We start from the raw sequence: 20350 nt of genomic DNA on the forward strand, positions 1-20350 counted from the left end.
TTTTGCACCGCAAACATGATGGCCATCAATTCTCGTTCATAAACTGATTTCCTCCTTCCTAATTGACTAAAAGCATGGATGAAATAAGCAATAGGTCTGTGATCTTGCATTAATACTGCCCCCATATCTTCCCGACGCATTTGATTCAACCACAAATGGCTTGCCAAAATCTAGCAAGGCTGAAACTGGTAGAGAGACCATTTTAGCCCTAAGCCGTTCGAAAGCTTGCTCGGCTGCCTCATTCCAAAAAAAATTGTTCTTCCGTAGTTGCTTCGTGAGAGGCCATGCCAACCTGCCATAGTCCTTAACAAATCGTCTATAATACCCGTGAGCCCTAGAAAGCCTCTCAATTCCTTCAATGTTGTAGGAGTGGGCCAATCTAACGTAGCTTGCACCTTGCTACGATCAACAGAAACACCCTACTGTGATATGATGTGGCTTAAATATTTAATTTCTAGTTGCCTAAACAAGCACTACTTCCTATTCACAAACAGTTGGTTATTTGCCAGCACTTTCAAAACATAACGTAAATGTTGTGCATGCTATTCAAAATCCTTGCTAAAAACCAGTATGTCATTGAAAAATACCAACTCAAAACACCTCAATTGCTCCTTGAAAATGTCATTCATCAGTGATTGAAACGTGGCTAGTGCATTTGTCAACCCGAATGGCATGACGAGAAACTCGTAATGGCCTTCATGTGTCCTAAAAGTAGTAATCAGAACATCTTCAACTTTGACTTGAATCTGATGATAACCAGACTTAAGATCAAGTTTGGAGAAAATTGTGGCCCCATGTAGCTCATCAAGTTGCTCCTCGATTACTGGAATTGGAAATTTATCGGGGACTGTCACCTTGTTCGAAGCCCTATAGTCCACACAAACACGCCACCCCCCATCCTTCTTCTTGACAAGGAACACCGGACTAGAAAAAGGGATGGGACTTGGTTGGATAATTCCGACGGCTAACATTTCACCTACCGTTTTATCAATCTCGATTTTTTGAAGGTAAGGGTAACGATAGGGCCGTACATTGATTGGTACAGTGCCTGGTAGTAGATTGATTGCATGGTCTTTTTTCATGGAAGGAGGCAGCCCCTCCGGGGTTGTAAACACCCCCTCAAATTAAGCCAACACCTCCTTTAGGAACAAAGGAACTTCTACCGGGCATTCATTGAATTTTGCTGCCATCATCCCTAGTTCTAGTAGCATCTCTTCTCCATTCTCCTCAAAGGCCTTCATCATAGCCTTCAAAGATACCAAGGATTTGCTCAAGCTGGGGTCTCCTTGCAAAGTCATGCCCATTCCCTCAACCTGAAACTTCATAGTTAAGGCCTTCCAATCCACATTCATCTTTCCTATGGTAGCTGGCCACGTCATCCCAAGGATTACATCAGAGCTACCCAATTCCAGGGGTAGGAAATCTTCCAAAATTTGCAAATTTTGGAGGGTAAGCTTCACCCTTTTGCAAATACCCGCCCCTTGCACTGCCATTCTTGTCCCCATTATCACCCCATACCCTGTTGTTTTCGTCCTTGGCAGACACAACTGCTACACCAACTCTATTGCAATGACATTGTGGGTGGCTCCTCTGTCAATGAGCACCACTACAAGCTGCCATTCTATTTGTCCCCTAAGTTTCATTGTTTGTGGAGTAGTTAATCCCACAACCGAATTCATTGAAAGTTTAATTACCTTGCCCTCATGCGCCAGCTCTTTTTCCTTCGTCTCCAATGTCTCCTCCTCAGCCCCGTTTCTCCTAACTCTTCATCATAGATCATCATGACCTAGAGTACTCATTTTTTACACTTGTGGCCTATAGAGTACTTCTCATCGCAGCGAAAACATAAGCCCATTCCATGCTTTTCTCTCCATTTAGCTTCGCTAAGTCGCTTAAAGGGGGTATTACTGCTGCCACCCGCGACTTTTGGCCTGTGTCCTTGTGGGGTAGCAGATTTGGGGGAAAAAATTGGACTCCTCGCTTGAATTGAGGAGGGTCGAGTGGGGTTTGATGTGGAGATGAGAGGATACTTACCCCTTGATGATTTGGCAAAACCAAAACACTGTTGGAGAGCTGCATTCTTATCCTCATTGTTTTGAGCCGTTCGCATGATCTTCTCTAGTCCCTGGGGTTTTAGTACCTGAATCTCAATCCGTGTCTCGGGTTTGAGACCATTGATGAAGTGACCCTCTAGAAATGCATCGAAGACTTCCTCTACATGCACGGCCAATGTCCCAAACAACAATCGGTAGTCCTTGACAGTCCCCAGAGCCAAGAATCGCTCCTCCAACGCCCCTTTTTTGTGTGGAGCAAAACTGGTTTAGTATCCCCTCTTTAAGCTCTTCCCAACTTTGAACTCCCTTTCGTTGAGTCTCCCATTGAAACCATGCCAGAGCCCTTGCTTCAAAACACAGAGCAACCGACTCAATTTTTTCCTCCTCAGACAGCTGATTGATAGTGAAATATCTTTCAGCTCAGAAAATCCATTCATTCGGATTTTCCCCTTCAAAAATCAACATCTCTAGCCTTCTTCCCCACATTTTCAGCCCGCCAATTTCCTCCAATTCCACTCTCAAACTCCCTATGTAACACCCCATCTCCTAGAACTGCCTGAGAAGAGGTGCTACGGGGAAAATAGAATAAAACTAACTGATAAACTGAAATCTGATACCATAATGAATATCTCAATCAACTGAAATAAAACTTCGAATAACATAAATTGGAAATCATAAACTACATCTAAGGGAAAATCCCTAAATTGAAATATAAAGTAAACCTAAACTGACAAACACTATAAAACTAACAACTCCCAGACATCTTTTGTCTTGATCGGCTCCATGTACGCACACTACTGGACACTGTTGCTAGGCCCCACATCTGGTACTCCCCCACTAGGACCTGGAATGGTTAAGAGTACAAGGTAAGCTACAAAGCTCTGTAAATAATAAGCTGGAAAGAATAACTAAAGCTGAATAAAAAAATATCGATACTGAAAACATACTTACTGAACTTGTACTGAGATATATAATAATCACTGGATGGCATTTACAAAATGTAATGCACATAAATTGTAAACTAAATGCAGGTATGCAACTTTGGCACGTAGGCCCACATAACTGTAATACATACCTGACTGATTTGAATCTTGCAAACATAAAAGCTGTAAGCACATAATATGCCCCTAGCCCCCTGGTCGATATCAGGCGAGCAAAACATAAACTGAAACTAAAACTGGTGGGATCCCCGCGGACTAGTCGCCTGGCGTGCATAATGCAATGCTCACATACATGCTGGCACACAATATGTAGTGCTCCATAGAAAGTCATGCTCAATGCTCATACCAAGATGTATGCACATAATCTCACAAAATAATGTTGATTATGCCAAAGTAAATGCTAAACATGTAATCTGATCTAATATATTGGAATACAAAGATTCTATGAATTATGAATTAGGGTATGGGCATGTTTAACTTGTCATATTCTAGCTTATGAATTCAATGTTGGAATACATTAATTAATTGAATTAAACTTGAATTAGGACTCGCTGTAAGCTTATATGAAATTTCTGAAAGACCATCCGGATATGGATAAGGACATCTAGATATGAGTAGAGACATCCGGATATGAAACAAGTCATCCGGATACACTAGAAGCACAAAGAACGAGCTATTCGAATATGCTAGAAAGTATTCGGATATAAGCTAGGACATTCGGATATCTCACTGAGGCATTTGGATATTACTGGAGCTTATTCGAATATAAAAATTCCAACTTCTGATAGGGCATACGGATAGGGACAAGATATTCGGATATCAACTTGACTCATCCGGATGTATGAGAAAAACATCCGGATATAACTCTAGACACATCCGGATATGACACAAGGTATCCGGAAATCACTTATATTAGACTCATTCGGATACGGATCAATGTATCTGGATATCACTCACAAAATAAACACTGGCACATCCGGATATGAGAATAAAGTATCCAGATATCATTGAGACCATCCGGATGTGAACAATGGCCATCCAGATATTACTCACATAAATCTTTTTGACACATCCGGATAGCCTCTAACCCATTCGGATGTCACTCACTGACTCACATACTTTAAAAAACTCATCCGGATACGAGGGAACCCATCTGGATGTCTGCAACTTTTAAACCTAGAAGCGACGCTCACAGAGACTCTGTTCTTGCTTCAAACTTAACAAATCTACACCATTCCAAATAAAATATTGGGAAAACAAATCCCAACTGGTATGAAACAATTCTAGGGATGATTCAATGATGATATTTATTTGAATCACTGTAAAGAAATCATGCATAACTGATATAAACTCATTGCTCGTGCATATATATATATATATATATACACACACATATTCTGGCTGCTAAAATAAATCTGAGAACCAATAAAGGGCTCTTGATCAAACTAAATGAAGCTACTATAAATCTGTAATGGAAGGGATTATAGCGAAGATACTTGCCTTTCAATCTCTCTGATCGATTCAACTGATTGCAACGGAAGATCTAGGCACTGCTGCAACTTGAAGACTCTACTGTTCTTGGCTTCTTACTTCTTAACGGCATGAAGAAACTAATGCTATGGAAATATATATATATACAGAGAGAAAGAGAGCAACCCTAGGGCATCTCATTCTCCTAACACAACTTGGAGACTTCACAAATCCAAAACTCTCTCTCGTATGGACTCTCCTCAACCCCTTAATCATAATATTTCTCATTAATTATGAAGGAAAAATAAATTCTTAAATAACCCTTAAATCCTTGCATTTAATTTCCCATAATATAAAAAGAATTAAATGCTATTTAAATACTATACTCATTATTAAAAATCTAAATTGTCACATTAAATAATTAAATGGCAAATTCTCTTAATTAATAACTTCAATAATTAATTAACTAATTCTAAATAAATACTAGGCCCTCTAACGGGTCGTTACACCCTACCCATTCCAATTCCAGGAGATACCTCGAAATTCTGGGTGAATTTCGAAGGCCTATCCCCCTCCTTCGCTTTGTTCTTCCTCTTCTGTTCTTGATCCTCCCATTTAGTCCTCAGGTATGTGAATTGCTCTAGCATGATCGCTGCATTCCTTTCCATCGTTTGCACCTCCCCTCTCATGGTGTCGATTCCCTTCTGCATCCCCTCCATCTTCACCTCTAACTCCCCAACTTTGGCTGACAAATTCACCATTGGGATTGTTGGGCTCTGATACCAAATTGGTGGGATCTCAAGAAAATTGATAGGATTCCAATTAAGTAAAGGAATATAGTGCTTGAATTTCAATTCCAGATTATAAGGAATGAAAAAAAGAAGAAAAGAATGGGTATTCGAGAGGCCAGAACACTCCTAAAGATTCTACTCAATATTTTTCTTTCCTTCTCTCTAATTCTATTCCCTATTTATAGGTGGTTGTTTTCCCTCCATAACTGTATCTGGTTACGCACATGCTGGTTTGTTATACAAACCGGCCAAGTTTGGATTCTACCCTTGACTCTTTAAACACCTTTGATAGGTCTGCTGCACTAGAGGCCTATCAGCTACATACTTTTATTCATATCATTACACACATTATCTATTACAACAACAAAAAAAATCGCAAAGCCTTAATCCCACTGGGTGGGGTTGCCTACATGAACACACATTATCTATTCTGAAATATAATAATTAAAAACAGAAAACACCAAAATGGGGTGAACCTTTTACAAAGCAAACCTCAAACAACTAGCAAAAGAACATCATCTAAGAAATTTATATGCAATACTTGAGGGAAAAGGCAACTCTCTTCTTACCACTGAGAATGAATGTTTCTCTTAAGCAAAAAGGGGACTTCCAGAATTTTCAAAAGCTCTTCTCTCTCCCTACCTAAAATATGCACATAGAAAGGAACTGAAAACTAGAACTCCATCTTCACTACGGGCATCTTCCTTCACCCTTGAACATATACTGGAAGTTGCATGGGTCACTCCTTGGTGCCAACAATAAGAGGCCTCAAGTTCCAGGTTCCTCACTAGTAGTCTTCTAGAACTAGAGTAGTTTATTTAGTCATCTATGCCAATCATAAACTGGTATCCTCCATCCCTGAAGCAAATTTGGATCAGAGTGGATCATTACAATCTCTCTAGGTAAAATTCTTTATTGTGATGCATCTGGCTGCATTTGTTCTTTTGGCACCATTTTATCATGCATAAAACCATGATGGTGACACTGGAATGATCTGTTAAGAAAAAGATAATTATTTCGAGAATTTTTTGTGCTAGTTTTTTTGTGTCTTCCAGGGCTTTTATTCTAAGCTGCAATGTGGTTAATAGGTGTTAGGGAACAAATCAAGCGGGAAAAAAAAAAAAAAAACTGGAACAAAATCGCACACACAAGATAAAAATTTAGGCGGTTCGGCAAATAATTCCTATGTACATGGCTGCACTAGGTGTATCACTATTTTTTGGAAGATTTATGTTCACAGCTGCACTAGGTGTTTCACTATTTTTACAATTACAAGATTTATGCCCACATATTTATAGACGAAACTAGGGCAAATAGAACTCTTAATTCAAACAGAATTCCTAATTTGTTAGCGAGACCCCTGTACCGGCTTTGCATAGGTTTCATAAATCAGATCAGGCTCCACGTCTCCAACAATAGAAATGTTGTGGGCTTGAAACCAAACTTTCTGGTAGTATTGTGGTGCTTATACATTGATCTATGGGTTTTCTTTTTCCCTCTCTATTGAGAAACATTTGGTCAAAACTGTTGTTGCTCCAAATGATAGTTTTACTTCTTGTCGTACATTCTTGATCTGTAATCATCTGGTCTGCCTTTTTTCCCCCCCTCCTTATTTCCTTATTTTATGCTATCATTTTAAAACTAGATCAAAGCAAATGCTGTGAGGGCTCTCGGAAATCTTTCAAGATATGTGCGATTTAACAATCAATCAGGCGTTTGTTATGGTCCAGTCAATGGTAGGAGCTTATCTCAAATAAGCAATGGTCACAGAGTGTTACCGGATAAGAGTGAGCTTGAAGATAGCCAGAGAGTAAGATTGACATCAAATACATGCCTGTCTGATTCACTGAAAGATTCACGTTGGCTGGGCAGGATGGTGCAGGCATTTCTTTCTTGTGTTGCTACTGGAAATGTGAAGGTGTGGGCAACTACAGTTGGTAGTTTATGTAGATGATATTCTTTGGTTATTCAATTGGTCAATCATTATTCAAGTCATGAATTAAGTTTTTTAACAGGTCCAATGGAATGTTTGTCATGCATTGAGCAATCTATTTCTGAATGAAACATTAAAGCTCGGAGATATGGATTGGTAAGAAGTTACCTACTTTGTTTGTATGGTTCCGCTAATAATCCCTTTGTTTCCTTATGTTGACATCTGATTTTGAAATTAATGATGTTTGCTGATGCTTGATGCTCTTAAATTGTGGAAAACAAAGCATTAGAAAATTAAATAGCTTATATGAACTTATCTTATCAATGACAAGAAAATACTCAACTAGTCTTGAGCTGATTAGATCATCAATACAGTATTCTTTCTATGGTGGTCATTTGGAACCTTTGATGCAATTACTGGTTGGCTGTCAATATTCATTACCATGTAGTTTATGTTAATGGACGCCACTATCTTGATGGTTGCAAATATAGCTGTTCAATCTAGTAAAGGATAATAAATCACTGGATTTGAGTGTATCTCATCATAAATATAATATTTATAAAAACTATGACTATTTATTTGTCTAATTGAATTTACTTGATATTACATATTTTTTCTATTTTTCAGTATCAAACTATTTTAAGATAATAGAACATTGTGTAGGCTAATAAATAAATTGACTTAAAACTCATATTTATTATTTAGTACATATTCAAAGTAAAAAATTAACTTTCTTGATATTCTTATTATTTTTTCATTAATTCTAATGAATTTTATGCATATTGTTTAATAATTTTTTTCTAAATGTTAGTTCTTTAAATTACTATAGACAATTTTTTTTTTATTTCTAATAATAAAAGATTTGGACTTGTAATAATAAATTTAAAAATTGATAGTATCTAAAAAATTGAATTATATAAATGCAATTATATTTATATATAAAGATATTAGACAAAACATTTTGGATATTATAAATAATAATATAAAAGATAAAGTTACCCATCTCTCCACAAACTTGAGCTTTTAGATGAGAATTTAACATGGTATCAAATCATTCAAAGGTCCTATGTTCAAACTTCACCACCGATCCCACTATAAAATACAATCCAATAATAAAATAGTTGAATGTGTTTGGATCAGTTATATAGTGAAGTTTGACCATATGTAAAGGGGTGTGTTGAGGTTAGAAATAAGATTATAAAAGATAAAGCTACCCTTCTCCCTACACGTTTGAGCTTTAGATAAGACGGAGTTAATAATTTAACAAACAACTTTATAGTTGCTAGTAGTCGATCTTTTTTAATTGATATGTTTTTGTTTTTCGAAAGAAGATTTGAATTTATTAATTTAATATAGGAGAGAACATGAACAACAAAAACAACCAAACAGATCAAAACCCTCACATCACCAAATGACACTTGTGGACAAAACAGAGGTCAATAGCCACCCCATCCTGAAGGGAGTGGAGTTCAAGAAACTGAAACCATCCTCAACTGCTGTCAGTATCCAAAAGGCAATCATATTGAAGGAGCCAGGACCACCCTCGAGCTGAAGCTGAAATTTGAATCTGAAGCTTAGACCAACCACCTCCTTTAATGCCCAAAACACAGTGGATATGCACTCAATATAAGTTGTGAACAGGAGTATGGGAAAGAGGGCTCCCAAGCCTGAATCCAGTAAAATAGACATGTAATAGTCAGTCTAAACAGATCAACTGAAGGAACTGTAGGTTCTTGGGAATATTGCAAGAAAGAGATCCTTTGAAGCTTCCAATTCTGAATTAGGATACTTCCTAAATCAGACTTAGGAAACTTTCCTGAACTTGTTCATATGTATCTTTATGTATCTTTCCTTTTTTGCAATTAGATCAGTTGCATAATCAGCATCTGAATAACCTAAAATACTTCTTGTTTCTCCTACTTTGTCTCCACCATAAGATAAAACCATGTCACTGGATCCCTTGAGATATCTAAACATCCATTTAATAGCATTCCAATGTGCTTTACCTTGATTTGCCATGAATCTACTCACAACACTCATTGCATGAGCCAAATCAGGTCTAGTGCACACCTTGCTGTACATTAGGCTACCCACAACACTAAAGAAAGGTATGTCCTCTCCTTACAACTTTCTTCATCTTTAGGGGATTGATCCGGGGACAACTTAAAAGTGTTGAGCAAAGGGCACATTTACAACCTTTGCATCTGCCATACCAAACTTCCTAATCAGTTTTTCTAGGTAGATTTTCTGAGACAGACAAAGCTTCCTTTGTTGTTTATTTCTAGTGATTTCAATCCCTCGTATTTTCCTTGCTTCCCTTAACTCCCTTCATCTCAAATTCTGATTTTAACTTCAGCTTTAATTGCTGAATTTCATTATCAAATTGACTTGCCATCAGCATGTCATCCACATATAGGAGTAGATAGACCGAAATACTAGATGACACATGTTTGAAATATACACAACAATCATAAGAACTTCTAGCATATTCTTGGTTTAGCATTAACTATATCAAACTTCCTATATCATTGTCTTGGGGATTACTCAAGTCCATAAAGTGATTTCCTAAGTAAACATACCTACTTCACCTTTCCTTTGGACTCAAAACCTTTAGGTTGTTCCATTAAGATCCTTTCATCTAGATTACCATGAAGAAATGTTGTGGTTACATCCATCTCTTCCAATTTTAGGTTTAGATGTGCTGTCATGGCAAGCAGCATTCGGATGGAGGTGTGTCTCACAACTAAAGAGAATACCTCATTAAAATCTATACCCTGGACTTGAGTGAACCCTCTAGCCGCCAACCTAGCCTTATACCTAGGTTTGGGATTACTTCCAGTCCCTTCTTTTATCTTATATAGCCATTTACAGCCCACAATCTGCTATCCTTGAGGCTTATCAATTAGTACCGAAGTCTGATTTTTTCTGAAGGACTCTTTTTTTGACTTCATGACTTCTATCCATTTTTGAGATTCTTTAGAATTCACTGCTTCTTCAAATGACAATGGTTCCTCCCCTACTACCTCCTACCTCTGATGCACTTGTTAGTGCATAAGAAACAAGGTCTGAAAATCCATATCTAAGAGGTGGTCTACAACTCCTTTGCCCATCTCTAGCCACATTATATCTTTGGGCATCCGGCTGGTCATCTGCATTAGTCACCATCACTCTCCTCTTGATGAGCAGAATCCTGTTCATGAAGAGTTTCTAGGTCATTCAAGTGTTATGCCTTGCATCTCAACATCTATTGACTTAGATTTTCCTTATAAGTCTAGTTGGTCATCTACATTGACCCCTTCATAATAGACCCCTCATCAAATGTCACATCCCTAGTAACAATAGTTCTTGGTCCTTCAAACTCTTAAGTTCCACAACTTGTAACCTTTTACACCGATAGGATAACCTATAAACAAATCCTTTTTTGCCCTAGGTTCGAGCTTACCTTGCTTCACATGAGCATAGGCTAAACAACCAAATACTCTAAGGTGATCTAGGTTTGGCTTGTGACCTGTTCATTTTTCGTAGGGAGTTTTAAACTCAATAGCAGTTGATGGTGATCTATCAAACACATATGCTGCAGTTGATACTGCTTCCCCCCAAAATGTCTTGGGTAAATTAGTAGGGAATAGCATACATCTTACTCTTTTTAATAGAGTCCTATTCATTCTCTCGTTCGAACCATTTTGCTTTGGGTTTCCAGGGGCAATTAATTGTCTTACTATCCCACTGTCATTACACAGTTATGCAAATTCCTTATTACATAATTGTAAGGCATTATTGATCCTAATGGTTCTCCCCTTTTTGTTTTCAGTCATAATTTTCCATGTCTTAAAGGCTTCAAATGTATGTCATTTGACTTTAAAACATATACCCAAACCATTCTTAAGAAATCATCAATAATAGAAAAGAAATATCTAGAACCTACTTGAGTTAAGGTTTGAGTAGGACCCCAAAGGTCTAAATGGATATAATCTAATGATGCTTTAGAGGAGTGAATAACCTTTTTACTAAACTTAACTTTGGTAGATTTGCTATATATAGAGGACTCACATTTATCAAGTCCTGCAACCTGAACATGATCTAGGATGCCTTGCTTAGACAACTCTTTTAACCTTTGTTCATTAATGTTTGACATTCGTAGATGCCACAACCTAGCCAGCATGCGAGCCTTACCTCCTGCCACTACAGCTTCCTCACTTAAAGTGGTAGCTTGCAGAATGTATATGCCATTATGTAGCATGGCTCTCATACATATTAAAGACCCTCTAGAAACTCTTTAAGACTCCACCATCACCCTTAAAGTTATAGCCATTCCTGTCCAGATCTCCAAGAGAAATTAAATTTCTCTTTAATTTTGGAACATGCCTAACTGCTGATGGTGTTCTAAAAGAGCCATCACGCTTTTTTAATCTTATATCACCTATGCCTAGCACCCTGCATTCATGATCATTACCTAGCAGACCTTTTCCTCCATTGATTTCTTGATAGTTTAGGAACCAATGTTTCTTTGGTGTCATGTGGTATGAACAAGCCGAAACCATTATCCATACCTCATTTTAAGCCTTTTCTAAAACCACCAAAGCATCAACACTATCATATTCAAATTCACATATACTAACTCCACTATTAGAATTACTTCTTTCTTGAAGATCCTTTTTCTTCTTAGGGAAATTTATCTTAATGTGACTTTCCTCATGGCAATAATAGCACTTTATTGTTCTTTCCAGTTCTTGACCTTGATCTTGACCTACCCCTTCCCCTAGGGTCTCTTTTATCAATTGTGAATTTTGCAATAAGGGCATCTCCCGGAGAACTCTTCCCTTTTACTTTATTTTGCAATTCCTTAGAATTTAGGACCCCTATTACATCATCTAATGATAGGGTGTCTCTACTGTATTTTAGGATGTTAACAAAGGTCTTATATGATCTAGGTAAAGAATGAAGCAAGATTAATGCCTTGTCCTCATCGTCTTACTTAACATCTATATTTTTAAGATCTAAACAGAGTTTATTAAACTCATCTATATGATCTTGAAGCCTTTGACCATCATTCATTTTAAAAGTAAAGAATCTTGCCTTTAAGTACAATCGGTTGGACAAGGACTTCGTCATGTACATGCTCTCCAACTTGAGCCATATTTTCATAGCTGTCTTCATCTTGGAAACCTCCCTCAACTCCTTGTTGCATAGATTGAGAATCAACGTGTTGTAGGCCTTCTTTAAGATTTCCTTCTTCTATTCTGCCGTGTATGTCTTAGGCATCTTGGCTTCTCCCTCTAGTGCTTCCTCAAGGCTAAGATTGTCAAGGAGGGCACTTATCTTCATCTTCTAGAGGGTAAAGTCATTTTCCCTATCAAATTTCTTGATTTCATGTCTTGAGGCTGATGAAGACGAAGCCATGGTTTTCATTGATGTTGTGTCTTTTTCACCTTGAGTCGTTTCTTGAACTATTGAATGTGGAGAACTTGGTGATAGAATTCTAAGAATTGTAAGAATACTTGATTCAATAAGCAAAAGTCCCAACCGATTATAGCCCAAGAAGAAAAGAAAACAGAGCAATTCGAGAGGCCCTTGATCTCTCCTACTTCTGGAAAATTCTTCACACCCCATGCTCACCACCAGCACCTCTCTTTTATTCCTTCTTCTCTAACGGAATTGGAATCTGCACATGCAGGTTGTTACACAATCTTGCAATTCCTACTCTACCCCCCATCTAACAACTCATCTTCCTAATTCCAAAATTATCCTTGATTTCTTGGACGCCTTTGGTATGTCCAGTGAATCGGTGGTCTATCAGTACTCCCTCCCCCAACTTTCACCTTGTCCTCAAGGTAGAAGAATGGAAATTGCTGCTGGATCATTGAGTAGGGCTCCCAAGTAGCTTCCAATGGTGGCAGGCCCTTCCACTGAATCAGCACTTCTACTCCTTGCAGGCCCCTACCATTCCCCGAACGCACTCCTAGCACCGCTGAGGGTTCCACCACCATTTCCAGATCTTCAGTAAGCTGTGCAGGCAGCTCCCTCGTGGCCTTCATTGCCCCCTTAGCCTCCCGTAGTTGGGACACGTGAAATGTTGGGTGGATTTGACAATGCGGTGGCAGTTTCAGCTGGTAAGCCACAGGGCCTACCTCCTTCTCAATCTCAAACGGGCCATAATAGCTGGCCGCTAGCTTCTCATTTGCACGGGCAGCCAAAGATCTTTGCCGATACGGCCTTAATTTCAGATACACTAAGTCGCCTACCTGGAACTTCACATCCCTTCTTCCCCCATCTGCTCTCTTCTTCATTATGGCTTGTGCTCTCGAAAGTTGCACCTTCAAGTCATCTAGGACCTCATCCCCTTCAATCATCTGCTGCTCCACCATCGAGACGGGGGTAGTTCCCTTCTCAAACCTCACTAAGGGAGGCGGTTCCCTCCCATACACCACTTGGAAGGGAGTTAATTTAGCAGCTGTGTGATAGGAAGTATTGTACCATAATTCAGCCCATGGTAACCAAGTGAACCAGGCCTTTGGTTTGGAAGAAGCAAAACATCTCAAGTAGGTTTCCAAAGTCCGGTTGAGTACCTCGGTTTGCCCATCTGTTTGTGGATGATAAGCTGTACTTCTTTTGAGTTTGGTGCCCTACAGCCTAAAGATCTCCTCCCAAAATCTACTCATAAAAATTTTGTCTCTGTCCGACACAATGGATCTAGGAACCCCATGGAGCCTTACCACCTCCTTGATAAAAGTTCCAGCCACCTCCCCAGCTGTAAATGGATGTTTAAGTCCAATAAAATGCCCATATTTGCTAAGTCGATCCACCACAACCAAGATTCAGTCTACCTTGTTAGATTTTGGAAGTCCGTCAATAAAGTCCATGGCGATGTCGTGCCAAATTTGGTTAGGAATTGGTAGTGGCTGTAACAGTCCCCCCGGTGACAAGGTTATATACTTGTTTTGTTGACAAGTCGAACATTCACTTACATATCGATGCACATCCTTCTTCATACCTGGCCAATAGACATTCGCCGCCACCCTTTTGTAAGTTTTTAAAAAGCCCGAATGACCTCCCATGCTCCCATCATGCCCTTCTTGGAGCATCAACGGAATTAGTGCGGATCCCTTGGGTAAGTAAAGTCGTCCCTTGTAGACGAGGTGCTTGTCCACCAGCTGAAAATTAGGATGGGAGGAGGGGTTAGCTTGTAATTCTTGGATAATCTTTTGCAGCCCTGCATCATTGTTTACCTCACTTGCCACCTGCTCCAAATGGACCACTCTAGGCACTGTCAAAACCATCAAAGTTGCTGTGTGGCAGATTCTGGATAGCCCATCAGCCGCTTTATTCTCCATTCTAGCCCGGTAATGTATCTCAAATTGGTAACCCATCAACTTCACCATCCATTTCAAATATTCCGGACTTACCTCTCGTTGCTCCATTAAGAACTTGAGGCTCTTTTGATCCGTTTTAATTAAAAATTTTCTGCCTAACAAGTAGTGCCTCCATTTTTTTACCGCAAACACTATGGCCATGAGTTCTCGTTCATAAACGGATTTCTTACTCCCCAACTGACTGAACGCTTGGCTGAAATAAGCGATCGGCCTTTGCTCTTGCATCAAAACCGCCCCCATTCCATGCCCCGAGGCATCAGCTTCGATGGTGAAAGGCTTCTCAAAGTCGGGTAAGGCTAAAACGGGTAAGGATACCATTTTAGCCTTGAGTTGTTGGAAGGCCTCTTCAGCAACCGCATCCCATAAGAAGAAGTTTTTTTTTTTAATTTATCAGTTAGAGGCCGAGCAAGCTTACCACAGTCTCTCACAAAGCGTTTGTAGTACCCTGTAAGCCCAAGGAATCCCCTCAATTCCTTGACCGTTGTTGGAGTAGGCCAATCTATCATCGCTTGCACCTTGTTGCTATCAGCTGAAACTCCCAAATAAGAAATAACATGGCCCAAATACTCAATTTCCAGCTGCCCAAACACACTTTTTGCTGTTGGCCACCAGTTGGTTGTCCGCTAACACCCTTAACACACATCTTAGGTGCTGTTTATGCTGCTCCAAGCTGCTGCTGTACACCAAGATATCATCGAAAAACACCAACACAAAACGCCTCAAATAATCTCTGAAAATTTCATTCATCAACGCTTGGAAAGTAGCCGGAGCGTTCATCAATCCAAAAGGCATCACTAGGAACTCATAATGTCCTTCATGAGTCCTGAATGCTGTCTTCGGGACATCCTCGGGCCTAACTCGAATTTGGTGGTAACCAGATTTTAAGTCAAGTTTGGAAAAAACCCTAGCACCATGCAATTCATCAAGTAACTCATCTATTACCGGAATGGGAAATTTGTTTGGAACCGTTACCTTGTTCAAGGCCCTATAATCGACACAAAAGCGCCACCCCCCATCCTTCTTCTTGACCAATAATACTGGGCTAGAAAATGGGCTGGAGCTGGGTTGAATGATCCTCGCGGCCAATATCTCTGGCACCAACTTCTCAATCTCATTCTTTTGTAAATAAGGATAACGATAGGGTCTTACACTCACCGGAGATGATCCCGGAATGAGGTTTATGGCATGGTCTCTATCCCTGCTTGGTGGCAGCCCTTCCTCAGCAATAAACACCCCTCTAAATTCAGCCAATGCGCCCCTTAAGAGTTCTGGAACTGCCCTCGGATCTTCCTTAATTTCAGCTGCCAATGTACCCAATTCCAGCAGCATTCCTTCCCCCTCCTCCTTAAATGCTTTCACCATAGCTTTTAAGGATACCAAGGTCTTGCTCAGGCTAGGATCCCCCTGCAACGTTACAGCCATGTCTCCTACCTGAAACTTCATTGTGAGAGTCTTCCAATCCACATTCATCTTACCTATCGCTGCTAGCCATTTCATTCCCAGAATCACATCCGAGCTTCCCAGCTCTAAAGGTAAGAAATCTTCCACAATCTGCAAGTTTTGGAGCTGAAGCTTCACCCGCTTGCAAATTCCAGCCCCTTGAACTGCCATTCCCGTCCCCATAATCACACCATAGCCGGCTGTTTCCTCCCTACTTAGGTCCAACAGCTGCACCAGCTCCACAGAAATAAAGTTATGGGTTGCTCCTCCATCAATCAGGACCACAACTGGCTGTTGCTCTATCTCCCCTTTTAACTTCATCATCTGAGGTGCTGTCAATCCTACCACAGAATTCATAGACAGCTCAATAACCTCACCCCCTTGGACTGGTTCCCCTACTTCCTCCTTTTTTTGGCTGAGGCAATGGTTGGCATCTCCATCCTCTACCCACTGCTCCTCCTCCCCTACTTCTTCATCATAAATCATCATCACCTGCAACTCTTTGTTCTTACACTTGTGGCCGATCGTATACTTCTCGTCACACCTAAAACACAAACCCTTATCTCGCTTGGACTTCCATTCGGCCTCACTAAGCCGTTTCCAAGGCTGGTTGCTCACCCTCCCACTGTTTTGGGGTCGAAATGGATAGGGAGAATTTGCTGCCACAGATTTAGGAGCAGGTTGCGCTTGGAGCTGAGGTCCCCCACGCTGGTAATTTGGAATAGCGAGTGAAGCGAACTGACCTCTATTCGAAACCGGTCCAGCTACATTTCCCCGGAGCACCAGGTTCCTCTCCTCTATTCGTTGTGCCAGGTCCATCATTTGCTCCAAACACCTTGGCCTCAACACCCTCAACTCAGCCCTGATCTCCGGATTGAGACCGTTGATGAAGTGCCCTTCCAGCACCACTTCTGGCAGATTCTCCAAAGGCGATGCCAGTGCCTCAAAGCTTTGACGGTAGTCCGAGACAGACCCCCTCTGCCGAAGAGCTAAAAATCGCTCTTCTACCGACCCTTCTTGAGTGGGTCGGAATCGGTTTCGCAACAATAGCTTGAAATCCTCCCAAGTCCTCATTCTCTGCCTTTTTTCTTCCTACTGAAACCACGAGAGGGCAAGTCCTTCCAAACATACAGCTGCTGTATCCACCTTCTCTATATCAGTCAGCCCATTCATCGTGAAGTACCGCTCGGTTTTGAAAATCCAGCCATCTGGGTCACCTCCATCGAAGAGTGGCATTTCCAGCCGGCGTCCGCGAGATTCTAATCGCTAGCCACCCTCAACCCCCTCCGTTTCAGCTCGCCTCCCACCCGCCTCGGGCGTCGCCTCCGAGTCACCTACCCCCGGTGATTGTTCTCCCCACTTCTCCTTGTTCTTCCTTTCTCGTTGTTGCTCCTCCCATCTCGCTCTCATCCATTCGAACTGTTCCAACAAGGAAGCAACGTTCTTCTCCATCGATCGAATCTCACTTCTCATGGCATTCGATTCACTCTTCATAGTGTCCACGCCTAGTTGTACACTATCCAACCCCTTCTCTAAATCTCCCACTCGATCCGTTAAGTTCACCATTGGGATCGCAATGCTCTGATACCAAAATGATAGAATTCTAAGAATTGTAAGAATACTTGATTCAATAAGCAAAGTCCCAACCGATTACAGCCCAAGAAGAAAAAAAAACAGAGCAATTCGAGAGGCCCTTGATCTCTCTTACTTCTGGAAAATTCTTCACACCCCATGCTCACCACCAGCACCTCTCTTTTATTCCTTCTTCTCTAACGGAATTGGAATCCGCACAAGCAGGTTGTTACACAACCTTGCAATTCCTACTCTACCCCTCATCTAACAGCTCATCTTCCTAATTCCAAAATTATCCTTGATTTCTTGGACGCCTTTGGTATGTCCAGTGAATCGGTGGTCTATCATTTGGTTATGATACCAGATTGTTGAACCACTACACGTCCCACACTCTGACTCAATCTCTCAAGAACACATAGAACTCTCAAAGGAATGATAGAATAGGAATAGGAAAGAACATTACAATACACACACAAAGAAGTTGAGGGATTTATCCTGATTCAGATCACCTTAGGACCGATGAATCCTACGTCCAGATTGAACAGAGGGCTTATGGCTTCCACTATCTTGAAACAATCGGTACATCGCACACACATAGGTCTTTTACCAAGCTGTCCTCATAGAGATTAGAAAGGTTAATGCTAGTCTTTTCTCTCTCACAGTACATGATCACAAGATACAATGAATCATAAGTAAAAATCTCAACACTGGCCATTTATTTATAGAATATAGAGGCGAGTATTACAGGAGATAACCTAACTAACCGGTAGTTACCGTTACAAAACACCTAACTACTTTTAATAACCGGTCTTCGTAAGGCTTGCTTTCTTCTAGTCTTGAAATACTTTTGAGCCATAGGACTAATCTTAGGAAAACTCAATACTTTATGTAAGAATCAATCGTGGGAGTTGGTGCCTAGACCTAAGGGAGTCACTGCAATTGGTTGCAGATGGATATTTAATTTGAAGTATAAAGTTGATGGAACATTGGAGAGGTATAAAGTTAGGGTAGTGGCTAAGGGTTATAATCAGTCCTATGGCATACATTATCTTGAGACGTTTGCTCTCATGGCAAAAATGACCACTGTAAGGATTCTCATATCCCTAGCAACTCATTTTGGGTGGAAGATGCAGCAACTAGAAGTAAAGAATGCCTTCTTACATGGGGATTTAGAGGAGGATGTATTCATGGAATTGCCCCCTGGTTTTTAGGAAGAGAAGCAGGTACAATGTGCAAGCTTAAAAAGGCCTTGTATGGGATCAAACAATCCCTCCCCCCCCCCCCCGGCATGGTTTGATAGGTTTTCTAAGGCAATGAAGTCTATGGGATACTACCAAAGTAGAGGGGATCACACCCTCTTCTTGAAACATTCAGGTGAAAAGGTTACAGCTCTCTTAGTATATGTTGATGATATATTGGTGACCAGAAATGGTGATGAAGAACAGTAGATCTTCCTTGAGGTGCTCAAATACTTTCTAGGGATAGAGGTTGCTTACTCTTAGGCTAGAATCTTCCTATCTCAACGTAAGTATATACTTGTTGGCTGAAACAAGAATGACAGGAGGGAAGGGGTCTAGTATATCTGTGGATCCTAACCTTAGATTGCAGGAGAATGCAGAGGGGAAGGTAGTGGATAGAGGAAGGTTCCAGAGGCTTGTTGGCATGATGATCTATCTCGCGCATACTAGGCTGACATTGCTTTTATTGTCAACCTAGTAAGCAGGTTCATGCATAGCCCAACCGAGGAGTACATGCAAGCTGTAAGGAAGATCCTGAACTACCTAAAAGTCACACCAGGTAAAGGCATTTTGTTTAAGGCTGAGACTAAACTAAATGTGCAAGGATTCACTGATGCAGATTATGATGGTTCCATGGTTGATAGTAGATCCATCACTGGATATTGTGTATTTTTGGGGAGAAATCTTGTGTTTTGGAGGTGTAAAAAGTAAAGTGTTGCGACAAGATCTAGTGCGAAGGCAGAATTTAGAGCCATGGCCCTTGGGTTGTGTGAATTGTTGTGGCTACAAATTGTTTTAGAAGACTTGAAGATCAAGATCCAATGTACTATTGACCTATTTTGTGACAATCAATAAGCTATTAATATTGTTCACAATCCTGTATAGCATGACATGATTAAGCATTTAGAGATAGACTGGAACTTCATAAAGGAGAAGTTGGATGTTGGTCTAATTTGGATGTCCTATGTATCATCTAAAAATCAAGTGGCTGATGTGTTGACTTAAGGGCTAGCTAGAAAGAGATTTGAAGTTCTAATAAGCAAGCTGAGAATGATAGACATTCATTCGCCAGCTTGAGGGGGAGTGTTGGTTTACGGGAATATTGCGAGAAAGAGATCCTTTAAAGCTTCCAATTCTAAATTAGGATACTTCCTAAATCAGACTTAGGAAACTTTCCTAAACTTGTTCATATTTATCTTTATGTATCTTGCCCTTTTTGCAATTAGATTAGTTTCCTTATAGCTAGTTTCCTTATCTTGTAATCTTTTCCTCTATAAGAGGATGTAACCGTGTACATGCTTATTATCTAAGAGATTCATTCTGATCTCCTACAGGAACCAAAACATTGTCAAACACTGCTCTACTTCTCTCAAGCCATAAAGTCCGCAATCCACTAAAAGAGAACCAAAGTCTCTTGATAGTTTTCTCACAGACATAACCTCATTGATCAACCATTTCCAAGGTATTTTTGGGAGTTGTCCAACATAACAACCCCCCCGCGAAAAAAAAAAAATTTGAAAAACCTCTCACTAGAAACTCCA

General features: G+C 40.3%; 1 protein-coding gene across 2 annotated transcripts in view; it reads left to right on the plus strand.

The window, feature by feature from the left end:
* LOC127813768 (uncharacterized) overlaps positions 1-20350 on the plus strand; it is a 122628-nt gene that overhangs the window by 85128 nt on the left and 17150 nt on the right. For both annotated transcript variants that reach the window (XM_052354907.1, XM_052354906.1), the window contains 2 exons: positions 6902-7174; positions 7272-7345. In XM_052354907.1, the coding sequence (XP_052210867.1) occupies positions 6902-7174; positions 7272-7345 (347 nt within the window). The remainder of the gene's footprint in view (positions 1-6901; positions 7175-7271; positions 7346-20350) is intronic.

The sequence above is a fragment of the Diospyros lotus genome, chromosome 11, assembly GCF_014633365.1.
Source record: "Diospyros lotus cultivar Yz01 chromosome 11, ASM1463336v1, whole genome shotgun sequence".
NCBI classification, from domain to species: Eukaryota; Viridiplantae; Streptophyta; class Magnoliopsida; order Ericales; family Ebenaceae; genus Diospyros; species Diospyros lotus.